Below are 17,920 nucleotides of genomic sequence, written 5' to 3'. Positions count from 1 at the left end.
TGGGGTGAGGTTTATTGAAAGAGGCTTCTTGGAGAGGAGGGAGAGAAGGGGACCACAGTTTACTGAGCATCTTGGTGGGCTTGGAGCTTTGCAGAGGGTCCAATGGCCAGTTTCAAGCCAGGCCTTGGAGGGCAAGCATTCAAATGGGGCATGCACTTCAGGCAAAGGCTGATGGTGGGATCAGTGCAGGGGTCTGAGCTGGGGGGGTGGGAGAGGTCAGGTGGGAGAAGAAGGGAATGATAAAGACCCTCAGATGCCATTTTGAACATCTAGATTTAACTGATGGACAACTAAGTTGTTTAGCAATTACGCATGAAGGAAATAGTCCAGTGAAAGAAATTTTACAATGGCGGGTGGGGGAGGGAAGATGGACAAGGAGGCTCAGTGAGATTTTTGCTGGAGTCCAGGTGAGAGGCTCAGAGTCCTGGGTCGGATGTGCCTTTGCCACGCAGAGCCACAATGCCTGCTGGGGGCCTCGTTGGCCACTGTGGCTGGGGGATGGCAGGGCTGCAAGTGTGGCCTCCTGCTGGGGGCAGAGTTGTCCTGGCTGACCCTGTGTGTAGGGGGATAAGCTGTCTGTGGAGGAAAGGTGGGGCTGTTTCTCATGGGCTCAGTGTGTGGGGTGCTGAGCTCTGAGGAGGGATTTGGGCAGTGGGACACTCATTCATTCACTTACTCAAACATTTTCCAAGTCCCCACTATGTGCCATGGCCTGTGCCGGTTACAGGTGTTACACAGTGTCCTGCCCTTACAGAGCTGACAGCTAGTAATGGGGACAAATAAGGACACTGCAGCACAGCAAAGCAAGAGCAGTGACAGAGACATCAAACGAGGAGCCTGTGGAGCCTGCGGTCAGAACAGGAAGTGCTTGGGCTCAGCCAGAACTCAAGAAGACCTCTTGAAACCTGGGCAGAGGTAGGATCCATGGAGGTCTCAGCCTATGGGTACAGTCCTTCTGTACCCTGAACCCCTGAATTCTGGGCTCAGATCCTTAATCTAGAGAGAGCCAGTTCCATCTTTTGGCCACCTTCCCACTAGCTCAACTGGAGCTCCTGTGCCTCCCCTCTGTGGTTACTGGCTGTGATGCTACTTCTCCTCAAGGTTTCCCTAATCTCCGACAGGCATTGATTCTCAGCCTCCCCAGCAGCCCCTGGGGCCTCAGTCCAAACTCAATAAGTTCCCATATATTGGGTGTGGCATCCTTGGGTTAGACAGACAACACAAGAAAGAAAGGGTGAGAAGAGGCAGGAGCAGAGGCCTTCCCTCTCTCCTCCTAGGTTTGCCCCTGGAGTACTCATTCCCCAATGTCCTCCTAAAGCTCTCCCTCCCCATCCTCCCCTCCCCCACTGAGCCTGGAAAGGTGCTGTTTGCCCTGTGCTCAATCCCCAGGGCAACAGCCCAGGCAGCAGGTGTGTGTGTTGAACCAGGCCATCTATGGAGCGCAGTGGCTGGAGATGAGCTTTGTTTAAATATTAAAGAAGTCAATCATTAATCAAGCTTCTCTTGGTGCCCAGCTACCCACTCTCTCCATTTGGGAGGGCCTGGACTGGGGCAGGGAGGGCCATGGGGCAGTTTGTAAGGCTACTTGCATCTCAGACAGCCAGCAAGCAGCTTTTGGGGGCTGGATTATGCAGCCCAACACAGGGCAGGCCAGAGGATCAGCAGAAAGAGGTGCCGGCCAGTATACAGAGCCTCGTGCTCGTGAACTGGGCGCTGATGATTTGTACAGGAGCGTCTGGCTCTACTTGAATACATTTTATAAGGGGACTGAAGCAGTGTCCAGTTTCTAACCAGAGCAGATTCTCCTCGGGTACTGCAGTCCCTGTCCAGCCCCACAGTTGGGCTCCTAAAGAAAGCATGACTATGAAGAACAAGTTCTGGGCATGAATTGGGGCTGGGGGATGGCTTGGAGGAACAAAGCCCCTGAGTCACTAAAACCATGGTTCCTGCGCCCCCAGGGAAGGAGGCTGGCCTGGAACCCAGGGCGTACATGGAATCACACAGTCACATGGCCTCACATACACGAGTTCACACACACACAGTTACAACTCCGCATGGACCCAGATCTGCCACAGCTGCACCCATTACAGCAGGGCACTATGTGTGCAAGCGGCCCCCTCCTCAACCTCCCCAACGTCCTCTCTGGCTTGGCCACCCTCCTCCTGCCCCCCAGCCTCACCAGTCACACTGGTGTCTAGTCCCAGCTCCACCATTCAGCTCTCATCCACGGGGGCTTCCTGCTGTGCTGTGTGAAAATCCGAACGGTCAGGCCGGTTGAGCGCAGCATCAGGATGAGGCAGAGGCCCAGCAGCAGCCACTGTTCTTTGTCAACTTGGTGGGGCTCCATGGCTGTGCCTAGAAAGCAGGCTTTGGGTGGTGACTTGAGTGTCCTGTGCTCTGGTGTCCTGAGTACTGGTGTCCCGCGCACTGGTGTCTTGGGCCAGTGAGCTTTTTTTCCAGGATGTACAGCCTGTAGGCCAGCAACAGGACCACCAGTAACATGACAAAGCTCAGGGCCAGCAACACCCACTGCCTAGATTTGGCCTGGGCAGGGTCCAGCTCCAGACCCAGGAATGCCTCCCTGTCTGTTTCTTTCTCTGTGAAAGACACAGGAATCTTGCCAAGCAGGTGGAACTGGGGAGGGTACCTCATGGTGATCAGAGAGGATCTGACTGCCACGGGCCTTCTCCCTCAGCCTCTGGCACCCACCTTCCAAGCCAAAGTTGAGGGCCTTGCCTGGGAAGGAGAGTGAGAAAGAGAGCAAAAGGAAGAGAAGGAAGGGATGGTACAGATAGGGCTGTGTACCACATGGGACCCAGCAGTGGCTCCGTGCAAGGGTCGGGAGGCAAGGTGCCCACCCCGTGCTCAGAAGCCAGCCCGGCAGTCTAGCTGGAGAGTGGGCAAGGAAGCATCCGAGCGAGCTAGTGGCTGGGGCGTGGGCTGTGGTCCCGGCCGAGGCTGCATCAGGTGCAGACAGGGCTCCACAGCAGAAAGTCAGGTCATAGATGGGCTAGGGGTGAAGGCTGGGTTGCAGTAAGGGCTGGCCCAGGGCAGGCTAGGGTAGGGCTTGGGGCTAGAACAGTGGTGGGATTAGGGTCAGATTACCAAACCTTCAAAGGAACAGCTGAAGTCTGGCCAGCCCAGGATGTCCCCACGCCGCACATTCTCGGTGACCAGCCAGTTCAGCAGGGGCTTGAAGTAGGTCATGAGGGCCTTTGTACACACCTTGGTCTCCCCGGTTATCTTCTGCAGGGCCTCTGGCCAGGGCTTGCTCAAGCCCAGCTTTAGGACATCCCTGGGAGAGTGGGTACAGCTGTGAGGCTGTGTGGGGGAGTCAGCTGATGCTGCTGGGACCCCTCCGTATGCCCAACCCCGCCTTTAGGGCTGTGATACCCAGACTCTTCCAACAGAGCTCAGCACAGTGGATAAAATCATAAGCTTTGAAATAACACCAACCTGTGTTTGAGTCCTCTGTGGCTCAGCTGTGGGACCTTGGGCAAGTACTTAACCTTTCTGAACTACAATTTCCATATCCATAAAATGGAGAAAATAACAGTACCTATCTCCTAGGGTTGCTGTGTTGGCCAAATAAACACAATTCTCGGAGCATACTAGGTAGGCAATAAATGTTTGCCTAATATTATTATTATTATTATTACTACTACTACTGTGATGATTATTGTTCTCCTGGACTCAAATAAGCCTAAAGTCAAGAGGGAAACCTCATGTTTCCCATGAGGTGTTCAGTGTTAGTAGAGAGAGGTCACTCTTCAGTCTCTCCCGGTCTCACAGGGAGCGTTTGGGATGATTAGAGAGATAATAAGCATGGGATGTGTCCTGTGCACTGCCTGCAGCGCTGCAGAAATGTCAGCTCTGTCTCAAGGCACACCTAGTGCTTGGTGGCAGGGGGTCTAGCCTTAGGCAGAGGTAGCAGGAGGCGTATGTTGATGCTTCTCAACCTGTTTCCCCTGATCCGACCAGGAGAGAGGTGGGGCTGAGAGGCCCAGAAGTCAGAGTGTGGAATCTAGACTAACAGGACCCAGGTGCAGATCCAGCAGTGCTAGCTACGGGCCGCACAACCACAGACAGTCAGTTTAAGCTCTCTTAGCCTCAGCTTCTTCATCAGTAAAGCCGGGTTCCATTAATACTTGCATCTCACTGTGGTGAGGATTAAGTCACATCATGGCAGCACAGAGGGCTTTGCTGCTTGCAAAGACTTATACACATCGCTTAATAAACAGCTAGGAAAGAATGAGGTGGGGAAGCTAAAGGTCAGTGGATCCTTGGAAGAAACCACTGGGGGGAAATGTAGTTATGAGCCTAGAGAAATGGAGGAGAAAAGTCATCAAGATAGAAAGAAAAAAACAAACAAAACTAACTTTAAGTTAGAAGATTTTTATCAGATGCCAGGTCCTGGGAAAAAGGAAGGACCTGGTGGGGGAAAAGTTTCAACCACTCACAGTCTGCCTACTCAGAAATAGTCTTTCAGGCTGGGCGGGACAAGAGGTTTGATGTGGGCAGCACATGAGACTTGCAAGGGTGACAACTGGGCACTGCCTGGAGCCCTCAACTCCAACGTGGCAGCAACGGGCCCCATGGACAGGGTCAGGTCCTCATGGCTGGCTGGGTGAGGCAGGGGACTTTGGGAATTTGGACCAAGTCCACTTTGACCCTCTCTTCCCAGGAGAACCAACCCAGAGGCTGTCCCACGGCAATCACATTTAGGAAGATGAGTCAAAAATAACAAAATCAAGTTTTAAGCTGTGTTAGGCAAAAGAGCAGCCAAGGATCTTGCCCCTCCCCTTCTCCCCTGCAAGCACGTGCCTGCCCCATCCCTCCACAATATGCCTAGTGACGACCGGCAAGGCTTCTACATGCTTGGTGTCAAGTCACACCCTGGGAGCCTTGTGTGCCCTGTGTGGAGTGGGGGTGGGAAGTGATGAGAATGACTGAGCTCAAAAGTCCCAGCGACCAAGCGGGATGAAGGCTCAGAGTCAAAAGTGAGTTGATGTTGGGAATTCCCTGACGGTCCAATGGTTAAGACTCCAGGCTTCCACTGCAGGGGGTGCGGGTTCGATTCCTGGTCGGGGAACTAAGATCCCACATGCCACGCGGTGCGGCCAAAACAAGAAAACACCACAAAACAAAAGTGAGTTGATGTATAGAAAATGGATGTCTGCTATTTTTTCTACTCCTGCGTTGGGGGTCAGAGATCCCTCTTTGATCCCCTGGCATGACCTCCTCACTCTCTTTACATGTTCATCAAAGCCCTTTCTTACTGCACCATCTCCTTTCTTGGATTACGGTTATTGATTTATCCTGTGGCCCATTGCCCCCTGCTGGACGCAGGGCAGGCTGGTTGGCACGTGCACAAGTAAATGTTTGCTGAATGAATAAATGATAGGCAGCCAGAGACATGAATGCAGGAAGCAGAGAGGCCTCTTACGTTTCACACATTCAGAGAAGCTCAAACCTGGGCAGTCAACTAGAATAAACTGCTGTAGTACGAAAAGATAGAAAAGCAAATAGACTAGGCAGACAAGAAGGCATGCAAGGTGTAGCCCTCCTGCAAGCAAAGGCAGGGACCAGTCCTGCAACTCCATCTGGCCTTGTGGTTACTGATGAATGGCATGGTGGAATCACAAATGTGCTCATTAAATTTGCAAAGGATACTAAATTATTGTGGGTAATTATTAGGATACTAAAAAGAGGCTTTGGGGCTTCCCTGGTGGCGCAGTGGTTGAGAGTCCGCCTGCCGATGCAGGGGATGCAGGTTCGTGCCCTGGTCCAGGAAGATCCCACATGCCGCGGAGCGGCTGGGCCCGTGGGCCATGGCCGCTGAGCCTGCGCGTCCGCAGCCTGTGCTCCACAACGGGAGACGCCACAACATTGAGAGGCCCACGCACCACCGCAAAAAAAAACAAACAAAAAACCCAAAAAAAACCTCAACATGACCTTGACATGTTAGGGTAATGGACCTACTGAAATCGGTTGAAACTCAATGGGGAAAAGACCATGTCACTGGGTGGGCCTCATGTCTCAGTGGTTGGAGCGCTGATCTTAGGACCAGTGGACTAGGTCAGCTTCACCAGACCAGTATCGTTTAACTTATGGAAGCAACAGGGTGAAAGATATTGTGTTCTGGAGTCAGTTTGGGCCTCAAAGCATGACTCTGCCACTTCCTAGTTGAGCGATGTGCACTAGGGGATCACATTACCTCTCTTAGCTTTGGTTTCATCATTTACGAAATGTGGATAATAATATCCATTTTGCAAAGTTATGAGCTGCTAATGTGAAACACTGTAAGAGCGCTTGTTAGAGAGCCCAGCCTGTAGCAGTAAATGCTTCCCACCATCAGGTCAGCCTCTCGCCCCACTCCAGGTTTGCTTCAGGACCAGAAAGCAGTGCCACAGAGGCAGGGATGGAAAGGATGGGCTAGATACCAAGTGCAGGAAAAAAGACTGCGGGTAGGGGGTCAAAGTAGACCACAGCTGATCAGAGTGTGCCAAGAGGCTGGTGTGAAAGCCACCTGGATCGGCCTGGGAACTGGGTTCAGATGCTTCCAAGAAAAGGTGGAAAAAGCAGAGTGCACCTTATCAAATGCTGCTGAGAGGCTAGGCAAGCGACTTGCCAGGAAAGAATAAGGGGATTCAGATGGAAGATGGAGGCAGAGGCAGGACTCCAACACTGGGTTCTGATCTGGGACAGTTTGGTTTATTGGCTATGTGAGTGAGGGAGGGAGAGAGGGAGGGAGGGAGGGAGGGAGTGAGTGAGTGAGTGAGTGAGTGAGTGAGTGTGTGTGTGTGTGTGTGTGTGTGTGTGTGTGTGTGTGTGTGTGTGTGTGTGTGTGTGTGTGTGTGTGTGTGTGTGTGTGTGTGTGTTAGCAGGAGGGGCTAAACAGTCTCTCTGACCACAAGGGGCTACACAAGAGGAAATGAGCTTTGATTAACATAGGAGAGACTGCAGTCTGACAGAAGGAAGAACTTCCACTAGAACACAAGCTCTGCTCAGGGGGCCTAGGGTGGCCAGGTGAGAAGAGGGGCCCTGGGGCAGGCTTCCTGCAAGGTGGGGAAGGGGAGCCAAGGACAGGGGAGGGAGGAAGGCACTCACTCCAGGAGCTTCCCAGCCAGCTAGGAGTTATAGAAGTCGCATCAGTGCAGGGGCCCCACGTGGCCTGAGGCCTTGCAGAGTGCTTCATGGAACTGGAACTGGAGCACGAGGCTGAGGAAGTACCTGGGGAGAGAAGGCAAGGCTGGCTAGGGAGGGGTGGCAGAGGTGGGCCTGGGTCCGCAGTCACAGTGGGGTAGGCTGGCCCTGGAGCACTGCAAGGGCTCTCCTTCCTAGCCTTCTGAATCAAACCTATGCTGGCCTCCCTCGTTCCTTCCCTCCTCTCAGGGACATGACACACGCTTTCCCATCAGCTCTGCCCTCCACGCGGGAGCTGACGTAAAAGCCCAGTGGGTTCAGGGCATGGCCCTCAGAAGGCTGTGCCGTCTGATGGGAGGAGGTGGGGAGGGTGCAGGGGGACGTTTGGATCTGCTGCCTTCCTGGAAATCCTCAGCCTGGGTCCTATGCCCCCAACTCCCAACTCGAAGAGCCGGTTCTTCTGGCAGCGCCCAGACCTTTACCGAATGTAGGGCAAGCTGGCAGAGATGTGGAACTTGGCGCCCGGATCAAAGTCATCCTCTGTCCGAGGGACAGTGGGGCACAGGCCCTGGGACTTCAACCTGGGGGCGGGGGGCAAACTGGGGGCTTGATAGTGCCATCCGGTAGGGTTCCCAGAGCCTTTTCCTTTTGAAACATTTGCACAGCTATCAAAGCGACTTGGCATGCAGAGGACACTTAATGCATTTTTACTGATTAAATAAATGAGTTGAAAACACACGGGATTGGGAATCAGAATCAAATAACAATAGTGAACACTGAGCACTTCCTCTCTGCAGGAACCGTGCCAAGCTCTTCACACAGACTCACTCAACATTGTCCTGGTTCTGGGGGCACAGGAGGGAATAAGCTAGGCAAGGTCACTGCTTTCATCCTAATGATGGGGGACGGTTGTAGACCAACCAACAAGGTCGTTTCATCTGATAAAAAGTGCCGGGGCTTCCCTGGTGGCGCAGTGGTTGAGAGTCTGCCTGCCAATGCAGGGGACACGGGTTCAAGCCCTGGTCTGGGAAGATCCCACATGCCGCGGAGCAACTAGGCCCGTGAGCCACAACTACTGAGCCTGCACGTCTGGAGCCTGTGCTCCGCAATAAGAGAGGCTGCGATAGTGAGAGGCCCGCGCACCATGATGAAGAGTGGCCCCCACTTGCCGCAACTAGAGAAAGCCCTCTCACAGAAATCAAGACCCAACACAGCCAAAAATAAATAAATATTAAAAAAAAAAAAAAGTGCCAAGAGGATACCAGGGGATAACGGGGTGGGATAAATTGGGAGATTGGGACTGACATATACACACTACTGTATATAAAATAGATAACTTCTGAGAACCTGCTGTATAGCACAGAGAACTCTACTCAATACTCTGTAATGGCCTATATGGAAAAGAATCTTAAAAAAAAAAAACAGTGGATATATGTATATGTATAACTGATTCACTGTGCTGTCCATCTGGAACTAACACAACATTTAAGTCAACTATACTCCAATAAAAAAAAAAAAAAAAAGAAGTACCAAGAAGAAAAGAGAGTGACATCCCTGTGGTATAGTACTACTCCTATTCCCATTCTACAGATGAAGAAAACCGAGGCTTAGGGATCAGGGAATTGGTAGCAGGACACAGAACAGTCATGGGCAGACCCTAATAACGTTCATGTTCAGGTCTGGTTTTGCCCCTCTGAGCTGTGTGACTATGGGAAAGTTATTGTCACTGAGCCTTGTTGTAAAATGTTGTCTGTGAAATGGGGATAAAATGACCCATCTTTGGGATGAGACAAAGACTGTGAACAAGCTCATCGTTTCACTGTTGGCCCACTGGAGCCTTGAACTATCCTCTGAGGGAAGTTCCTCTCTCATTGACAGGTTTTTGTTCAAGGACCAGGGAGTTGCCGTCCCTCTCCCTCAACCCCAGGTTTCCATCACTCAGGTGGTGGTGGGCATGGGCGGGAGAGGAAGGAAAAGGTCCTGGGCAGGCACTTCAGATGGCTGGTGGGGGTGCCCTCGGAGGGGGCACGAAGTCAAGACTCCGCCAGTCCCTCCAGTGAGGCCTGGCCCTGTATTCAGGGCGGGGGTGTGAGGGTGAGAGGACAAAGGGAGGGGCGCCCAGCTCTGCCATCCCTGGATGGCGGTGTGACCGCAGGGTGGTCACACCTTCTTCTGTGAATGGCCAACGTAAGGGCCTGGTGCAGAGCTAGCAGGCCCATCAGGGTCGTCTGTTGCAAGCAGACCTGAGCTGGTCAGTCTGAGGCCTAGTGAAGATGGAGGAGCCATAGTCATGGGCAGTTATTACCCAAGCAAACAGCCAGGGGTCAGTGATGGGATGGACACAGGTGCCCCTCGCTCAAGACTGATGCCGCCCGACTGCTGGTGGTGCTCCTTCTGTTGCCCGCAGACAGGTCTGGGGATGCTAAGTCAGAGGCAGGTGTGTGTGCGTGTCCAGGTAGCAGGAAAGGGGGCACTGGGCCTGCCCCTGTCCCATGAGGACTCTTTCCACAGGAGGGAAGGATCTCAGCCCCCCAAACACCCCTTCTGCTGGTCCCACTGGTGGGCACAGAAAGGGAGGGGGGGAGCAGGAAGGCCTGCCCGGCAGGCAGTGTCCTGTTCTTGGAGGAGCCCAGGCGCAATGAATGTGCGAGCTTCCCGGGCTCCCAGGATCCCCAGAGAGGCTAAGGGGGCTGCTCAGCTGGTGCTGCACTCGACGTGATCCCCCACGACTGCACGCTCGGGCCCCACCCACTTCAGCAGAAACGCTTTTGTCCGGTGACAGCAAACAGCCAACGCCACCCCAGGGCTTCCCCATGGCCCCAGGTCAGCAGCATCTCACTCCCAGCTCTGCCCTCACAGGAGAGGCAGCAGCGCTCTTTAGTAGCAGGTGGTACCCTTGAGGCTGCCCTGAAAGCCCTGGGAAAGCCCACAGCAGCGCTGGGCCTGGGCAGTGCGCCCGATCAGCGGTCCTCCCCACCTGAGGTTCCACCACTCCTGGTTGTACACGGCCTTCTCGATGGTGCCGTCAAAGACCTTCCAGTGAAACAGGTCCACCAGGTAGGCGAAGGGGATGAAGGCGATCTTCTCCAGGGCAACGTTCATCAGGAAACTGACCTCCTCTTCTGGGGAAAGTGGGGCCGTTAGGAGGCTGCTCCCAGTTCCCCCTCCCCTCAGCTTTGCCTGGAGAGCCCCAGCTGCAGCCCCAGGCCCAGACTGGCCTCCTATGATCCCCTTGGTCCCCATCACCTTCATCCTGGTGCTGGTGGCTGAGCAGGGCTCTGTTGAGCAGGTGCTTATGGGAGGAGGCCGAGAGGGTGATCACCGACCCCACGGCCTCTTCAAAGGCTGGGTTGGCGCCTGTGTGGAAGATCACAGAGAGGTTCTTGTACTGCAAGAAGTACTGGATATAGCCCATCTGGTGGAAGATGGAGAGCAGATCTTCTATGGCCACTTCAGTGCACTTCTTTATCCTAGGGTTAAAGGGCAGGGGTCAAGGAGCATGGGGATGCCCTGGGAGGAGAGATTTCTCCATTCAGGCTCTGTTAAGGGACGGGGGTGGTCGAGCCAGAGACCAGCAGGGCCTTATGCTGTTACTCCAGGCCTCACATCCAAGCAGCGGTCAAGCCCTTTGCTCTCACCCACCTGGCCCACCCCCCGCCCCTGCTGCCCTCCTGAGCCAGGCAGACAGGTGGAGAGCGGAAGGAGCAGAGGCAGGGGGTGATGCTGGCCATAGGCTGAGCACCTGAAGTCCTTCCCCTCGTAGACATCCCAGGCGGATGCGTGGCACTCCACCTCCCGCCCGTCCGTTGGCCTTTCCATCATGGCATTTTTCCAGAACTCAGGAGGGGTGGAAAGCAGCCCCAGGGAGGTGACGAATTTTTCAGCCTCTTGGAACATTTTCTCAGACTTCCACTGCTGTGAGGAAGAGGAAGTGCGTGGGGCCCCACTCAGGGCTGCGGAGTGGGCAGGGGCAGACCGAGGCCGAGCGCTGACCTGGCCTCACGTGATCTTCGTGATGTCCTTGGGGTGCTTCTCCGGAAGGGCAGGACCAGGTCTAAGACGCTGACCCAGGACTGAGTCCACATGTTGCCTGGAAGGGGAGGGGGAGGGCTGAGAGGAGGCAGGAGACCGGCTCTCCCCCGCCTGAGCGCCTGCCTGCTCGCCTGCCTGCTTGGAGGCCCACTCCGCCCGCCCTGCCTCTGCCGCCAGCTGGGGTTTTACCCAGAACGTGGGCTGGGATGGGCTCCCTCGGATCGATGAGCTCGGGCCCGTAGAAGCGATACAGGGCCCGGCGCACGCAGGCGCACGCAGGCGCACGCAGGCGTGCAGGTTCACGTAGAGCGGCTGCAGCTCCTGGAAGAGCTGCTCCAGGTCTTCTTCCAGTGTGTCGGACTTGTACGTGCACCGCCATAAGGCCCCCATGTCTTTGTAACCCAGGAAAGGGGAGGGGGCTCAGAGGCGCTCACCACCCTTCAGCCTGGCCTGGCTGGCAGGAGACCCAAGCACCTTCTAGGGAAGCCACTTGACCTCCTAGATCCTTAGGGGTCTTCATTTGCCAAACAGGAAAAACACCTCCCAAAGCCACTGTCCGTATTAGATGAGATCAGGGTGGAAAGGCACTTAGCAAAGTACATACTGTGTGCTCTTCCCCTTGCCTGGTTGGATAGGACCTGGGTAAAGCCCTGTTCCGCTCTTCACCCACCTCAAGCCCTACCCATCCAGTCCGCCTTCCTTTAGCTCCTCCCAAGGACTTCAGGATGCTCTTTTCTTCTTGCTGCCTGGCTCGTTCCATCTTTCAGGCCTTGGATAAACGTCAGCAAGGCTTTCCCTGACCACCTAGCTGAAGCAGGGCTCCCCTATTCTCTCTCTGCAGCCCCTTCCTGCTCAGCATTCATCCCGGCTGGCAACAACTGGAGATGTGCGTCTGTCCCCCAGCGAACTGTAAGCCCTAGGAGGGTGGGCACCTTCTTTGTCTTTTCACCTATGCATCCTCAGAACCTCCCCAGCACCAGCACACAGTAAGTGCCCCATCCCCGTTCGTGGAACCACACAATGAGTGAGCCACCTTGCCCTCCCCAGTGGCAGGGCTCAGGGTTCCCATCTCCAGGTCCTACCACCACCCTTCCCCTCTGCAGACTCTGCTTCGCCCTTCCCAGCATTGCCCTGAGCCCCACGCAGTACCTGGTCGGCCCCCGGCTGGGCTGACTGGTAGGTGTGGGGCGGGGGAGGGGCCTCACCGTTGAGCTTCGCAGCTGCAGGTAGCGCTCGAAGGTGCTGCGGAGCTGGTGACCCACAGCATCCCGCCAGCCCTGCCAGGCCCACAGCAGCTCCCTCTGGTCCCGGGAGGAGGCCGTGACTTCCTGGAGGTCTGTGCCCGGAAAAGGAGCCAAGGTGGGACCCCACTCCGGCTGGTGGTCTTCTGCCCTCACCTGCCCCAGGCACCCACTCTCCCCGCCCCCCCCAACAGGGCAGCTGGGACCAGGGTGGGAGTCTAGAGGCTCCTGGAAGGGGCTGGTGCTGAGACTCTGGGGCTGGGAGGGGTGGGCTCGGGTGCTCCTCAGGCTCCAGGGGCAGGCAGGGCCCCTCGTTCAGGCACACCTGGGCCATGCTGTCTGTGGTCTCCATGTGGACCACAATCTGGTTGTACTGGGGGGACGGGTGTCACCCAGGGCAGGCCGGTACCTGTGGGCCCACCCCGGTACGAGCCCCACCAGCCTGGAGAGGCAGGCCCGGCCAAGGCATCTTCCCGCCAGCCTCTGCTTCCCTCCTCCTCCAGAGGAAGCTCTGGCCCTGCCTGCCAACCTCCCTCCTGCCCCCGGCGGCTCCCCGTCAGGCAGCCCACCCACCCTGGAGACCTGGGGGCCTGTCCTCACCTCCCGGAGCTCCTCCTTGGGCAGGACCGCCCTGTCCAAGTTCTGCAGCTTACTCAACATGCGCTTCACGGCTGGGTCCTGGAAGCTGGCGACCTTAAACAGGAGGGCCCGCGTGCCAAGAGCACAGCGTGTGCTGGGACCGCTCCACGTCCTTGTCCAGCTGGAAGGAGGGTCACTGTGTTTGTCATGTGAGGCTGAGGGAGAGTGTCAGGGTCTCACAGCCCCTCAACCTCCTCCCAAACCCCACTTTTTTGTTAAAAGATTTTTTTTTGATGTGGACCATTTTTAAAGTCTTCATTGAATTTGTTACAATATTGCTCTGTTTTGGTTCTGGCCGCTAGGCGTGTGGGATCATAGCTCCCCGACCAGGGATTGAACCCGCACCCCCTGCATTGGAAGGTGAAGTCCTAGCCACTGGACTGCCAGGGAAGTCCCCCAAAGCCCACTTTAAGGGTTTGGAATCATTAAAAATTTGCTAAGAGGGAGAAAGGAGGGAGCCTGGTCCTTAAAAGCAAGCAGGGGATATCTACAAGGGGAAAGAAACAACAGACTCTTACTTAGAGATCTTTAGGGCTACCAAGAGGCCTGGAGCTTACAGTCTGTTTTGACATGTACTTTGGGGCTTCCCTTTTTCCTCTAGCTCTGGAAAGGGGGCAAAAAAGTGTGGTTCCCCCCCATCCCCCCACCGAGACCCCTGAGAAGAGCAAGGGGAGAAGGGGCTGGGGTGGAAGTGGTACCACACCATCTCCCCGCGGTTCTTCTTGGTGATGTTGGTGACATAGTTCCAGGTGGCCTCCATGAACTGGTTCCACACAACTTAGGCTGTACGCTCATAAAACTGCAGGAAGGCCTTTGCCACGGCCTCATTGTAGAGCTTGTCTGCGGAGAAGGAGACGGGTATAATGCTGCCCTGGGAGGCGTCTGCCCCTGCCTGGTGCCCTTGTTTGATCCCATGCTCCTTCAGGTCCCAGCGCTACCTGAGTTCTGATCAGCCTCAGTCCTGAGCCATGGCAAGAGCTGCCCATAATAGAAGAACACAAGTAGGGAAGGTCCAGGGCAAGTCCATCTTGTTCCCATGGCCAGGAGAACAGCAGAGCTGGGTGAGGCTATGGGCTAATCACGATCAAGCTCCATATTGTAACATCAGGGGCCAAAGGATCAGCCATTGAACGTCAGAACTGGAAAGCCCCCATCTACCTTCTGGTCCAACTGTCCCCATTTTACAGGTGAGGAGACTGAGGTCCAGAATGGTCTAGCCATACAACCTGATTCACACAGCTAGTCAGTGGCAGAGCCAAGAGGAGAACCAGGGCTCTTGACTTCTACACCAGAGCTTGTCTCACTCTACTCGGTCACTTCTCCCTGGCACTGGAGCCACCCTTGGCCATGACCAGGGATTGATGCGTCTCCTCCCTCCACAGGCTGAGATTACCTCTGAGCAGGTGGGTGGGAGGATGGATGGATGGAAGGAAATGACATCTCCGGGTCTCTGGACTCTGGAAGCACAGTTGTCTCTCCGTGTTCTTCTGACTTGACCTCCTATGTTCATATTTTTGGCCTTTTTCTCTCTTGTGGGATGTATGACCATCCCAGGGCTGTGCAGGACCCTTCCTCCCTTTCCCTGTTCTTACACCTGCTTCCCCAGGGAGAGCCCGATACTATGAGTTTGCTGTCAGGAGGAGGCACGGAAGGTAGAGGACCATCTACTATGATAAAAATAGTACTTTTTGGTTGTTGTTAACTATTGTCATCATGCTATACATTACATCCTCAGGACTTATCTTGTAACTAGAAGTTTACACTTTTTGACTGCCTTCACCCGTTTCACCCACCCTCCCACCCTTGCCTCTGGCAATCACCAATCTATAAGTTCAGTTCAGTTTTGTTTTGTTTTGGGGTGTTTTTTTGTTTTTTAGATTCCTCATATAAGTGAGATCATACAGTATTTGTCTTTGTCTGACCTCTTTCACTTAGCATAATGCTCTGAAGTTCCATTCATGTTGTTGCCTTCTCTTACATGGCTAAATAGTATTCTTGTGTGTGTGGGTGTGTGGGTGTGTGTGTATGTGTGTGTATTACATTTTCAGTGTCCATCAATGGACACTAAGGTTGTTTCCGTATCTTGGCTATTGTAAATAATGCTGCAATGAACATGGGGGTACAGATGTCAAGATACTGGTTTCATTTCCTTTGGATACATACCCGAAGTGGAACTGCTATATCATACGGCAATTCTGTTTTTAATTTTTTGAGGAACCTCCATACTGTTTTCCAAGTGGCTGCACCAATTTACATTCCCACCAACAGTGCACAAGGGTTTCTTTTCCTTCATATCCTTGCCCACACTTATTTCTTGTCTTTTTGATAACAGCCATTCTCAGAGGTGTGAGGTGATATCTCACTGTGGTTTTGATTTGCATTTTCATGATTAGTGATGATTAGTGATGTTGTGCACATTTTCATGTACTTTTGGCCATCCATATGTCTTCTTTGGAAAAAAAAGTCTATTCAGATCCTTGCCCACTTTTTTTTTTTGCGGTACGCGGGCCTCTCACTGTTGTGGCCTCTCCCGTTGCGGAGCACAGGCTCCGGACGCGCAGGCTCAGCGGCCATGGCTCACGGGCCCAGCCGCTCCGCATCATGTGGGATCTTCCCAGACCGGGGCACGAACCCGTGTCCCCTGTCATCGGCAGGCGGACTCTCAACCACTGCGCCACCAGGGAAGCCCCTTTGCCCACTTTTTAATCAAATTGTTTTTGTTGTTGTTATTGAGCTGTATTCGTTCTTTATATATGTTGAATATTTAACCCCTTATCAGATATATGATTTGCAAATATTTTCCGCAAGTCTGGGGGTTGCCTTTTCATTTTGTTGATGGATTCTTTTGCTGTGCATGAGCTTTCTAGTTTGATGTAGACCCACTTGTTGATTTCTGCTTTTGTTGCCTTTGCTTTTGGTGTCAAATCCAAAAAAATTCATTACCAAGACTGATATCTAGGAGCTTACCTCCTATATTTTCTTCTAGGAGTTTTATGGTTTCAGGCTTTACATTCAAGTCTTTAATCCATTTTGAGTTAATTTTTGTCTATGGTGTAAGATAAGGGTCCAGTTTCATTCTTTTGCATCTGGCTGTCCAGCTTTCCCAACACCATTTATTGAAGACATTATCCTTTCCCCATTGTATATTCTTGACTTTTGTCATAAATATATTGACCATATAAGCATGGGTTTATTTCTGGGCTCTCTATTCTGTTCTACTGATCTACGTGTCTTTTTTTTTTTTTTACATGTCTGTTTTTATGCCAATACCATAACGTTCTGATTACTATAGCTTTGTAATAAAGTTTGAAATCTGGAAGTGTGATGCCTCCAGCTTTGTTCTTCTTTCTCAAGATTGCTTTGTCTCTTTGGGGTCAAAACATAGTATTTTTAAAAATGCAAAATACAGAGCTGAGATGGAAAGCAAGAAAAGGGACTCTTCAGATGCCTGGGAGACAAGGAGGGCTCATGCAGCAGTGAGTGGGGGCCCATGTGGTAAATCAAAGTTCATCCATGCCCAAAGGGCTGCAGCATTGGTGCCTGCCTGGGGATAGCCAGTCATAGTGGAAGTACTGCCTACATCAAGGGAGCCAGCAGATGGCTTCTTTTCTAAGGGAGCCCTGCAAGAAGCAACCATGAAACCGACCCGGAGGACATCTTCACAACCTGGTGTTGCATGGGAAGGGTCCCCCTGCAGAAGGCTGTCCCACTGAAGATGGCTCATAGGTCAAGATTTCCATGTGAAAGAGGAAGTCCAATGTAGTCGGTGTTAATAATGATTACCAGCCCTCACTGAGCATTTCCCAGGGGCGAGGGACCCTTTGAGGGCTTTCAGGACATGAATCCTCCCAACAAACCCATGAGGTAGGTACTGTGATCAACTCCCCCAGTTTACAGACAAGGAAAATGGGCACAAAGAGGTTGAGAAACTTGCTCATAGTTACATAGCTAGCAAATAGTGAAGGTGGGACTCAAATCCACATAGTTTGACTCCAGAGTCTGTGCTAAACTACAGACACAGGCATGGATTAGACCTGAGGAAGGGCAGGTGTTAGAGCAATCTGAAAGGGACTTAAAATCTGGGTTTTACACCATCTACAAAAATTAACTCAAAATGGATTACAGACCTAAACATAAGAACTAAGACTATAAAACTCTTTGAAGAAATCACAGGGGAAAACTCCATGACATTGGATTTGGCAATGATTTCTTGGATATGATACCAAAAGCTCAGGCAACAAAAGAAAAAAACAGACAAGTTGGACCTCATTAAAGTTAAGAGTTTTTGCACATCAAAGGACACTAACAACAGAGTAAAAAGGCAAGCTACAGAACTGGAGAAAATATTTGCGAATCATAGACCTGATAAGTGATTAATATCCAGAATATATGAAGAGCTCCCCAAATTCAGCAGTGAACAAACAAACAACCCAGTTCAAACATGGGCAAAGGACTTGAATGGACATCTCTCTAAAGATGATATATAAATGGATAATAAGCACTTGAAAAGATTCTCAATATCACTAATCATTAGGGAAACACAAATCAAAACCATGAGATACCACTAGGATGGATATTACAAAGAAACAAACAAAAAAACCCAGAAAACATCAAGTGATGGCCAACACGTACAGAAACTGGAACCCTCGTGCACTGCTGGTGGGACTATAAAATGGCTCAGGCACTGTGGAAAACAGCGTAGAATTACCATATGATCCAGGAATTTCAATTTGGGGTGTATACTCAAAAGAAGTCAGAGACTTGAACAGATGTGGTGATGGTTGCACAACAATTGAATATACTCAATGCCATTTTTAACTGTACACTTAAATATGGTTAATGGGACTTCCCTGGTGGTGCAG

The 17,920-nt window shown here is 52.7% G+C and overlaps 1 protein-coding gene across 5 annotated transcripts; it reads right to left on the bottom strand.

Annotated features, from left to right (window-relative positions):
- On the bottom strand, positions 1 to 16,067 carry LOC109551402 (angiotensin-converting enzyme-like protein Ace3). Of its 5 annotated transcripts, XM_073797075.1 has the most exons (11): positions 13,020 to 16,067; positions 12,384 to 12,514; positions 11,140 to 11,236; positions 10,889 to 11,061; positions 10,393 to 10,616; positions 10,124 to 10,268; positions 7,111 to 7,233; positions 3,111 to 3,295; positions 2,648 to 2,736; positions 2,180 to 2,355; positions 1 to 553 (listed from the first exon to the last, which is right to left on the bottom strand). In XM_073797075.1, exons 4-7 carry the CDS (start codon positions 11,041 to 11,043, stop codon positions 7,152 to 7,154), a joined length of 606 nt encoding a protein of 201 aa, XP_073653176.1. In that variant the 5' UTR covers positions 11,044 to 11,061; positions 11,140 to 11,236; positions 12,384 to 12,514; positions 13,020 to 16,067; the 3' UTR covers positions 1 to 553; positions 2,180 to 2,355; positions 2,648 to 2,736; positions 3,111 to 3,295; positions 7,111 to 7,151. The 5 variants fall into 5 exon arrangements, with proteins under 5 accessions (XP_073653176.1, XP_073653175.1, XP_073653174.1 ...); XM_073797074.1 differs by having other exon boundaries at positions 2,180 to 2,736; XM_073797073.1 differs by having other exon boundaries at positions 1 to 576; positions 2,180 to 3,295.
- Between the last annotated feature and the right edge of the window lie 1,853 nt (positions 16,068 to 17,920).

Source organism: Tursiops truncatus, chromosome 20 (assembly GCF_011762595.2).
Source record: "Tursiops truncatus isolate mTurTru1 chromosome 20, mTurTru1.mat.Y, whole genome shotgun sequence".
Taxonomy (NCBI): Eukaryota; Metazoa; Chordata; class Mammalia; order Artiodactyla; family Delphinidae; genus Tursiops; species Tursiops truncatus.
Note: the sequence above shows the minus strand (reverse complement) of the source record. Positions and strands in the feature narration are given on the sequence as shown.